Source organism: Anolis sagrei, chromosome 6 (genome assembly GCF_037176765.1).
Source record: "Anolis sagrei isolate rAnoSag1 chromosome 6, rAnoSag1.mat, whole genome shotgun sequence".
NCBI classification, from domain to species: domain Eukaryota; kingdom Metazoa; phylum Chordata; class Lepidosauria; order Squamata; family Dactyloidae; genus Anolis; species Anolis sagrei.
In genome coordinates, this window is record NC_090026.1 from 12,059,450 (window position 1) to 12,070,699 (window position 11,250).

Here is an 11,250-nt window from a genome sequence, read left to right on the forward strand (position 1 = left end):
CACGCTGTGTACTTAATAAAATTGTTAACTTTTATTTGAAGATTGCCTCAGCTCCATCTATTCTGTGTCCAAAGTGCCATTTCTCACAATATTACAACTTACCTCACATGGTGGCAGAAACGCAGGGAAAAGTAACCAAATAAATCTACATTCTTCTCTCCAGTCACGCTACAGTATATACAGTGTAATTACTACTAAGTTATTACTTTCGTAATAAAGGAGGAGGTGCAATTGAACAGCCTCCCTTCCAACTTGATGGTAAATTTGGTTCCTAATTGGCAACTTCCATTGCAAATCGGCCAGTTCTTTTTAAAATTGGGAACTGGGGTAAAATCTCCTGAATACTAGTTCCTTTCAAATTGGTGGCAACAATAAATCATCCCTCCGCTCCCTTGCTTCTTTTCAATTTTATTATCCTTAGGAGGTTAATAAAATTGAAAAGAAGCAAGGGAGCGGAAGGATGATTTCTTGTTGGAACCAAATTCCAAACAAAAGAAAAAAAAGATGATAAATGTATAAACAGAAACTTTCTTTAATGCCTTCTTTTCATTACTTGCTCCCTTGTATTCAAATCAGGCCTCAGAAGAATGATATAGCATTTGGGGAAAAATATAAAGCATAGTAATCCGGCACTGGAAGCTAAGATTGAGAAGATCTCCACTGCCACCATGTATTTCCCCTTGGTGCTCAAGTATGTTGGAACAAAAGAAATCCATACACTGCAGAAAACCAACATGCTGAAGGTGATAAATTTGGCTTCATTGAAACTGTCAGGCAACTTCCTGGCAAAGAAAGCTGCAGTGAAACTGCAAATAGACAGGAAACCCATAAAACCCAGGAGGCAATAAAACATGGTGATTGACCCTTCATTACATTCCAGAATGACTTCTTCAGCCATTGAGTTCACATCAAGATCAGGAAATGGGGGAAAGGTAGACAGCCACACTGTACAAATTGTGGCTTGAATGAGCAGGCTGGAAAGAACAATGGAGGTGGCCATTCTTTTCCCCAACCATTTCCTCAACTTGGATTCAGGCTTGGTGGCTTGGAAAGCAAGAATCACAGTGACAGTTTTTGCCAACACAGAAGAAACAGCCACAGAGAAGATGATGCCAAAAGATGTCTGACGAAAGAGACAGGTCACCTTCCGTGGCTGTCCAATGAACAGCAGAGCACAAAGGAAGGAGAGCAGGAGGGAGAGGAGGAGGGTGTAGGTGAGGGTCCGATTATTGGCTTTGACAATGGGAGTGTCCCGGTGTTTGATGAAGATCCCAAGCACTCCAGCAGTCACACAAAACAGGAAAAGAGCAGAGCTGGCCAAGCTTGTTCCCAGAGCTTCTTCGAAAGTGAGGAAAGTTAACAATTTGGGGATGCAGAAATCCCTGTTCTTGTTTGGATAATGATCTTTTGGACACTGAAAGCAGTCATCCATATCTGGGGAAAAGTAAACATTGACATATATATAAGGCAACCTCACTTAAATCAATTGATATAGGCAAAACATCATTTTGAAAGACTGTAGTAAAGCCTATGGAGTCAACATTTCCACATCCTATGTCCGTTGGAAGGAATATTGACTAGAAAGAGACTAGGAGAAATTCAAGGCAGTAATCAATCTCACCCACTGCTTCAGGCCAGGATGAGGTACTTCTCATTCAAATTATGCAATTTCTACTTCTATTCATTCAACCCATAAATTCCCATGAACCCTAACTCTCAGTTGTTTCTGGGCTGGGTTGGAGTGAGACAACAGCTCCACATTGAGCTACTACCACAACGAGTGTTTTAATGTGCTGTTCTAGGAAAAGAGGCTAGGTATTGTCCATTCCTCCACATTATTCTCACTGAAAACTAAAATAACCTATAGTGTACAGACATAGGCAACTGAAAGAAAGATTTACACTAGACAGTAAAAATATGTGATTTGAAAGAGACCAATCAGAATTTGAAAGGGAACTGTTCCCAGCTGTTCCTAGTAAAATTAGCTAAAATGTATTAGGGAAGAAACGACAAGTGCTGGAAATGTAAATAACAGGAAGGAACTTTCTTCCACATGTGGTGGACCTGTAAAAAAAACAAGAGATTCTGGGGCAAGGCACAAAAAACCTGACTCCAGCAAAATTAGCTAAAACGTACAAGGGAAGAAACAAAAAGTGCTGGAAATATAAAGAATAGGAAGGAACATTTTTCCACACATGATGATCTTGTATAAAAGGGGTAAGATACAAAAAACATTGCAAAGAATTTCAATCAAAGATACAATTGGAGCCTGAATCATTTTTATTGGGAATGTCAAACAAACAAACAAAATCATTAAACTACAAAATATTGCCTTACATGATAATAGTAGCAAGAATATTATAGGCACAGTTTCAGAAGAAGGGGGACCTCCCAGAAGGAAGAATAGAAAAATAATGTAATAGGAAGGAATATATTAATGTCTCCAGTCACCAAATTGGGAGAGGTGGGAGGAGGGGGAGTATAACCAAATACAAATATAGAAATTAGAAAAAAATATTGGTTCATGCAGATATACATGTATATGGATTTGTTTCATTGTTTTTATGAATATGTAAATTGAAAATAAAAAAGTCCACATTAATCCCATAGACTAAAATAACAACCTTTTATTTTATACACATAGAGCGTGAAGGAAAGTTATAGAAAACACATTCCGTGTGAAATAAGAAGATAGGGAGGGAGGGAGGACCACTCTTACCCTTCTGGGTGGAAATCTTCCCTTCTGGACATGGAATACAATCATAGCAGCAAAATGGCTCCCCTTCCTTCCTTCTTTTACTGTAACCTGGATAACAATGGTCATTACACAGAGAAAGAGGTTGTGCCTATCAACAAATAAAGGGAAATATTTCATGGTGATGACCCTCAACTCTGGCTTCCCCCAATATAATTCCATGGAATCGTTTTGTGTCTAAACTTTTGTCTAGCATCTGCAATATAGGGATGAGGGCAAAGAAAGTGAAGATCAGTCTGGCAAGACTCATCGTTAGTTGAAAGGCAGATAAACATTCAGGGTACACTCAGTGGTAGTTGAGGTTACACTGGAGGTTCACAGATACACAACTTGTGTGGCTTTGGCCTTGAATATTGCAGGGCAATATTACCCAAGCTTCTGCAGTTTCCAGGTGTACTTTGGTACACTTAAAGGCTATGAGGTCAACTCCACCCAATGCCGAAGAAACCTGATCCATCTACAGTCAGTTACGCATGTCTTGGTGACATCTCATTTGGATGATTATATCACACTCCATGAAGAACTGCCTTTAAGGTGTGTTCCGAAATCTCAACTGGGACAAAGAGTAACTTCTCCAATTCAAAGTGTTGGTTGTGATATAGAGAGGTCTACACAGTATACATCTAGATTATTGGACAAATTGACTGAGACTGCCTGGATCCTGATATTTGCAAAAAAACGTCACTAGTTTTGGTCCCACCTCCTTCACAAAAATGCTTGATGGAAACAGGAGAGAGTACCTTTTCAGTGGAGGAGAAAGAATGAAAGCAGTATTTGCAGCTCATGAAGAATACTCTCTTGTTTGCATGTTGCCTGATAGTTTTCCTATCAAGGTGACGTGCTCATGATATGGGTCTCTGACACTGAGATACTGTACATACTTTTTGGGGAGGGTGGAAATCACATGATGGAATGTATTCACATCCTACCTGATTGAACCAGCTGGGCCATACAATGGCATCCTCATGAACAGTGAACTCAATGGTTGGTAGAGACTGTGGATCTATCCTTCCCACTTTCACTCTATTAAACATCTCATTGGGGAACGTGACCCAATTGATGATATCAAACCCAGCTGCTAATTCCCCATTTGTATTAAAGGAAATCTTTTCTCCAACTGTGTTGTTAAAGATAACACTTCTTAGGAAGTGATGAAGCTAAATAGAGAGGAGAAAATACAGTTACAAATGATGCTCACGATCCAAATAAACAAGCAAGATAGTAACAGCTCACACTTGACATCGATGCTTAACAGAGCTTATGCATCCTTATAGAAGGAATACGGGTTTTTTTGGTGATACTAATGAGCTATTTTATATAAAGCTGGTACACAGAGCAGTGCACACATGTTCCAGGAATATGAATGACATTAACCAGGAAAGAGATCTCACCTGATCTTGGATACTCAGCAGGGTCAGTCCTGGATAGTGCTTGGATGGAAAAATGCCAATGAATATCTGGCGCTATACCTGGCTATACTTCAGAAGAAGGAAATGGTAGAACCATATCAGACTCTACGAGGGTTAAATGAAAAGTAATGCCTCCACCTTTGTAACTCCTTAACAGATAGCAGTACTGGTATACACCAGGTACTGGCTTGTTCAGTAGACTCTCCTCTACAGTTCCATTTTGGCAGGAAGCCTTAGCATTGAATGGTTGTGCTGTTAAAGTGAGAAGTATGGAACCCTGTGCAGTCAATGCGACTTAAGCAACGTGCAGTCATTGAATTCTTGACAGCAAAAGGTGTCACCACAAAGGAGATTCATCAGAGAATGCAAGCGGTTTATGGTGATTGTGTTGATGTGAGTACTGTGCATCATTGGGCGAGTAAGTTTAAAGATGTTGAGGTGGAAACATCTGACTTGCATGACAAACAAAGAGTTGGATGTCCTGTGACAGCAACCACCGAGTTTCACAAGCAAAAGTTTGACAGATTGATTCAGGGTGATCGTTGTATCACTCAGAGAGAAATTTCAAGCATAATGGACATTTCACAAGAACGTGTGGGTCACATTATTGCTTTGCTTGGCTATCGAAAAATCTGTGGACAATGAGTTGCGGAAACAGACTGTCGTCTTCTTCTGTGACGGCTTCAAATAACTTGTTCATCATTAGCAGAAATGTATGCAATTGTCTGGTGATTATGTGGAAAAGTGAATAGTGGTAATTCAAGAGCACATTCTAAGGATTATTTCTGTGCTTTATTTATTAAAATATTTCCATCCAAACCCAAGTAACGAAGGTGGAGGCATTACTTTTCATTCAATCCTTGTACCTTGCCTAATAAAAACCTTATGAAACTCATGGGTTCCCCATTAGTTAACAGGCCATGTGATAGGCACATACACTGAAATAAGAAACATGGGTCATAGGGAATACAAAGCAATATTTACAGTGTGATCTCCAGTACTCAGAAAAGGTATCATGCCTTTTTTTTACTGTGTGTTGTGTCTACTAACTATGGCAAAATTAAGGCAAGCCTGAGAGGTTTTGTTCAGAGGCAGTTTGTTATCAGTACAGAATGCAAAGACAGACAGATGCATTGTCTACTTGCTCTAGTAACTCGGTAAAAATAGATAAAATGAAATAAAAATGAAAAGGAGGTTATCATATCATATCACATACTTTTACTGAAATTATGTATGCATAGACTAAATTTACACAAAGTATAATACCAAAGTACAATAATAACTTAGAAAGGACTGCTGTGATGATTAAAAGTCAGCATGTATTTCTCAAAAACAAGACGGGCGACACCAAATTAGGAGGGATAGCTAATACTCCAGAGCACAGGATCAGAATTCAAAATGACCTTAACGGATTGGGGAGCTGAACCAAAACTAACAAAATGAATTTCAACAAGGACAAATACAAAATACTACACTTAGGCAGAAAAAATGAAATGCAAAGATACAGAATGGGTGATGCTTGGCTTGACAACAGTCCATGTGAGAAAGATCTTGGAGTCCTTGTGAACAAGTTGAACATGAGCGTACAGTGTGATGCAGCAGCTAAAAAAGCCAATAATAATAATAATAATAATAATAATAATAATAATAATACATTATTTGTACCCCGCTACCATCTCCCCAAGGGACTTGGTGCGGCTTACATGAGGCCAAGCCCACAGCACATCAATAAACAAAGGCGATAACAAATAATCAAGACAAACAGTTAGAATAAAATAAAATAAAACTCAAAAACAAAAAAGAACACAATAAGCAATAAACAATAACAATAATAACATACAGCATTTAAAAACCTATGGCCGAGCCAAATGTAATAATTCAAATTTAAAATGCTGGACATGAACAAGGCGATAAACTAGGATAGGGTTTTCAGAGAAAGATGAGGGCGCACAGACAATGCTAAATCAATATTAAAGTGCATTTGAGGACATACTGCTAAGAGTTTTCCTTAGTCTGGGAAGGCACACTGGAACAACCACGTTTTCAGGCTCCTCCTAAAGACTGCCAGCATTGGGGCATGTCTGATGTCCTTAGGGAGTAAATTCCAGAGTCGAGGGCTACCACCGAGAAGGCCCTCTCCCTCGTTCCCACCAATCGCGCCTGCGAAGGAGGTGGGAGCGTGAGCAGGGCCTCTCCAGATGATCGAAGAGATTGTGTGGGTTTGTACACAGTAATGGGATTTTGAGCATCAAAAGCAGTATAGTGTCCCTATGAGGAGCGTCTTAAAGAACGGCATGGCAATCTGCCAGGGATAGTTTGATTGCACTTTTTCTGCATGGCAGGGGGTTGGACATGATGGCCCATGTGGTCTCTTCCAACTCTATTATTTTATGATTCTATCATACAAAGTTACAAAATGAATTAAATATATTGCCGGTTTCATATGCACAGAATCAGCTATGAAGTCACAGTAAAAGGAGGGTGACTCAGTCCTAGTAACTAGACAACAGACATCAACCTTTGCCAGAAAATTTGGGGACTGCACATGCAAATAAGCTGGATTCTTCTGTTATATTGTGCTCCAACCATTACCTGCCATGACTGCATTTTTTGAAGATCTCTGATCCCAGTTGTCCAGTGTTTGAACTTTGACGAATCCATGTCATGCAGAGCATGTGCAACAGCATAGACAGCGTTGTAGATGCTATAGCTGTGACTGTTCATGCTCATTTCAAAAACAGACATAGGAAGAGTCTCCAGCTTGTCCTCCTCCGTGCAGATATTTCCAAGGGACTCGTCTAAATTGTGCCCAGGAAATGAACACACAAATGCTTGTTGCCAGAAGTCCCCAATAAAGCCATCTTCTCCATCTGTGTCTAGTTTTCTGTTCTGCAGAAATTCATGGAATCCTGAAACCTTTTTTGGGAGAAGTGAAACAGATAAAGCCCCATGGATGAAGTTCAAGCTCCAGTCTCTTTGAATTGGGAGCAATGAAAAATCTATTTCAGCTGTCAAAATCCAGACTTTATTTATTCTTGGTAAATCATTGAAAAATGGAATTTCTAACCATATTCTCAAAACTAGAATTGTATGAACTTCTCCATTTAGGATCACTATATTGGCAGTACTTCTCCCAATGAGGTATGATGTTTCAATAAGCTTCTCCGAAATAGTTTCCATTTCATTGATAAAATATAGGTGGGATGCGGCTTTTATGAAGTCAAAGCAGATACCTTTTTGCACGAACATGGGGATTACTACATATACAAATCTTTGTCCTATTTCATTATCTAGATAAATCACTCCAATCCACGTCCACTGGAAATGCAACATTAAGTCGAGAATCCCAGTGTATTGATGGTTCTCATTTGGGAACATGTGGTGAAAGAAAGCAGCTTCCTTTTTGTTATCCATTAGTGGAGCAGAGCCATACGTGATCTTCGGGAATAGAGATAAGGAAAGAATTATTATATTAGAAAATTGCATCTTCTCGTTAAACATTACTGGTATAACACTACTATTTAAATCACAACATAGTATTGAAATAACAATCCCCCCCCCCCCAAAAAAAAAGGAATCAAAAGCAAGGAAAACTAGAGGAAAAACAATGGGTTATAGCAAAGGAATAGTCTTAGAAAAATATTTTAACATTTCTCTAAAAAAAAATCAGCATTTGCACCTCTAAGGTTTGAAAGGAATGCTATTGGTATTGGTATGGTATTGGATTGGTTTAAACATTGTAAGCCTTGATACCTTGAAATAATGATTGAACATTTATCTCCATCTATCAATTACAATGTTAGTCTTCACATTATCTAAATCTCCTGGACCATGTTCACTTTCAACTCAATATGAAATCCTTCACTGTAAACCAACTTGGAGGCAAATTCTGTGACCAGGCTATCTCTTCCTAAGAATGGTCAGAGCTAATGAACCAGATAAATCTGGTCAAAAGTAACAAGACTAACTTGAGCCTCAAATGACAATCAAAAGCTAGGGAATCATCCTTTCAAGGGGAGTAAATAACTCTAGCGAGTGAGGAAATTATCCTTTTTAGGATACACCACAGAAGTGGAATTTCAGAATTTCTCTAGGACGTGAGGAAATTATCCTTTTTAGGATATATCACATACATGTAATTTATGAACATTGGCAGGCTTTCCACCATGACAGACTTCATTCTGATGAGTGCCGTTTCCAGAAATTAGCTAACCTGATGTATCATAAAAGAGAAGATAGATATGGGCCTGGGGGGGGGGGGGGGGGTTGATAAAACTCATCACCCAATGATTTTATCCAAGGGAAGTGGGACTTTATGGGACTTCACTGCTCAGATTCAACAAGATTCTATAAAGGCCCATGTATATTATGTAGGACTCATACTTGGAAGGGGTTTGCAGAGAGAAATAACACAAGTGACAAAAATTGGAGAATATATATCCTTACCTGAAACTTCCTATTGTGAGACAGGTGCCTTTACATGTCTATGGGACATTGATTTTAATCAACATTGTGATAATTTTTAGATTAATATCACACCAGATCACCTGCCCCATTGATATGTAACCCACTAGCTACTACTGCATGTTCCTGCTTTAATAACTTCAGAATCAAGTTGTTTTGTTCATACCAGAAAACCCATAGCTAACCGTTATTTTATCCAAGGAGAGAAAGAATGGTAGAATGAAAGACAAGTGAAGGTCTCAACTCACATTGAGGCAATATTTTTCTTAAATTGCTTAGGGGAAAATTAACAAAAAGTAAATTCAGAGTCTGTAGATATTGAATTCTCATTGACATCCTGTTGTTTCAAACTCTTAGTTTTGTGGGTAAGCTTACCTGTGTAAATTTATAGGCTAACAGGATGTCTGCCATGAAAAGACAGACATCAGAAATAGGCCCCCCAATGACTGCTGCTGGGTTGTCTTGGTTGTCGCATTTGTAGTTAGGGACAAATTTTCCCCAGGTAGAAAGAAGTTCCAGTGAAGCAAGATAAGTAAAGCCAGCAACAAAATGACTGTTGTAAATGTAGAATCCCAATGTGATGTTGGGTAAGATAAGGGGATTTTCATTGATCTCCGTAATGGCAAAAATCAAGGCCAGGATGTGTTGGTAGTTGTGAGTAAACACTCTGAAACAACAGTAACAGCAGGCTTAGATTTCAGATTAATGCACATTTTCTATCTAAAGAATGTCTGACTACAGATACAGAAAAATGGGCTTGAGCCTTCTACAAATATACAGTCCAATACTGATGTAGAAGGTGTGCATTAGAATTCATGTGTTCTAATTATTCTTGTTCTTATTATAATTATTACTCTATCCTGCTTAATCTCTCCCAAAAGAGACCCCAAAGCAATAAAAACAATAGAAAGTTGCAAACATGGGATGGTATTCATTACTAATTTTCTTTGTCAAAGGAAGCAACAAAGTTATGAATAACTATGAAAGACTTTCAGGGGTTATTACTAATTTTATAAATCATGCTCACGTGGCATTTTTGTGCAGACAACTACATTTTCTGTGCAGGAAACTACATTTTGATTGTCTGTACAGAAAATGCTGCATATAATTTTTTTTGTACAAAACAATGACCATATTTGCAATTTTTTACATGGAATAAGTCCCATAAGCAAATATGTTTTTAGAATTTAGGTACAATTTCTAATCCTTTTTCTATCCTCAATTTAAACCAGCTCCAACCTTACAACAACTGAATTTTTAACAGATCCCAACCTCTCTTATGAAATTATATGGGGGAAAAAACCAAATTCATACACTGTATCTCCTTGAGACTTTCCAACAGGATCTTGTCTAAAGGATATCTCTTCCGAAGACATAAAAATCTGAGACAGAATGGCACCAATGTGCAGGTCTCCAGACATGTGATACTTGTGATGAATACGAAGAGATCGACCCATGTCACATGAACCAGCTGTGCATGCCACCTGAAGCAGACTGAACGCCAGCAGAATGAAAACGAGTTGGATGGATAGCTTGATTTTGCACAGAAAGATTCCACTTTGACAACTATACATTGCTTCCCAAATTGTGATCCAAGTTTCCTCTGGCATTACAGCCTATTCGAAATTCCTTTGGTTTGTTGGTTTGAAATCAGTTGGGTATACTATGAAATATACACAGTCAAAGCAATGGAACCATCTTTTCCTCCACCTACAATGACATTAGCAATATACGTATAATTTAAGGCAATGCAATCCTGTGCAGCTTCAGTTATAGATCAATCCCACTGAACTTACGGAGATGTAGTCCTGAGTATAAAAGAGCACAGGCTGAACAATTGCTTCACTAGTATTCCCTGGAGCCTCCAGGAACAAATAGGATAATCACTAAATGGGAATGCTCTGGGGCATTGCAAAAATATGTTTATCACAACTCGACAGGTGTCTCCTCAGGTAATAACAAACTTAACAGGAGCATTGCCATGCCCCCCTCCCTTTTGCCTCCCAAAGCCCTCACGCACGCTGTGACAACACTCAATGCCTCCTCTCCCTAGTTGTTGTTGTTGTCCAATGATGAGATCGTTTGGATGGAGTCTTCTTGGTTGGGTCCCTTCCTTTAGGCCCCCCACTCCCTTATTCTGCTTTAGGAAAAGGAAAGAAAATCATAACATGTGCAATGTACCAAATCACAGCCTTGAAATCATGGTCACAGCCTCTCTTTGCATCCATGATTAGTCTTCTGGTCACTTCTGGAGAAACATTATCATACGAAAGCTGAATGGCACAACCTGGGGAGCACAACCAGATACAGTGAAGACATCTGCCCTTGCGCTTTGTGCTTTGCCTGCCCAGTGTGGAACACATCTCACCATGCTAAAACAGTGGATGTGGCTCTTAATCAGACAGGCCGCATTATCACGGGGTGTCTGTGCCTCTGTCATCCACCGGGAAGTAGCAACCAATAGTGAAAGGACCAAGGCAGTGACATCTCTAGCTCATTCCTTGTCTGGATAACAGCCAGCACTCCAATGACTTAAATTAAGAAATAGTTGATCTACAGAGACTCTCGCTGGAACACCTCAGCAAGCAAGAGTCCAAAAGTGGCAGACTAAAACCCAGAACC

The 11,250-nt window shown here is 39.1% G+C and overlaps 1 protein-coding gene across 1 annotated transcript; it reads right to left on the reverse strand.

Annotated features, from left to right (window-relative positions):
- Nucleotides 1-532: 532 nt before the first annotated feature.
- On the reverse strand, nucleotides 533-10,085 carry LOC137097232 (vomeronasal type-2 receptor 26-like). Its single transcript, XM_067469460.1, has 6 exons — nucleotides 9,943-10,085; nucleotides 9,004-9,181; nucleotides 6,757-7,602; nucleotides 3,685-3,912; nucleotides 2,720-2,846; nucleotides 533-1,434 (listed from the first exon to the last, which is right to left on the reverse strand). The coding sequence occupies exons 1-6, from the start codon at nucleotides 10,083-10,085 to the stop codon at nucleotides 533-535; spliced, it is 2,424 nt and encodes an 807-aa protein (XP_067325561.1).
- Nucleotides 10,086-11,250: the final 1,165 nt, after the last annotated feature.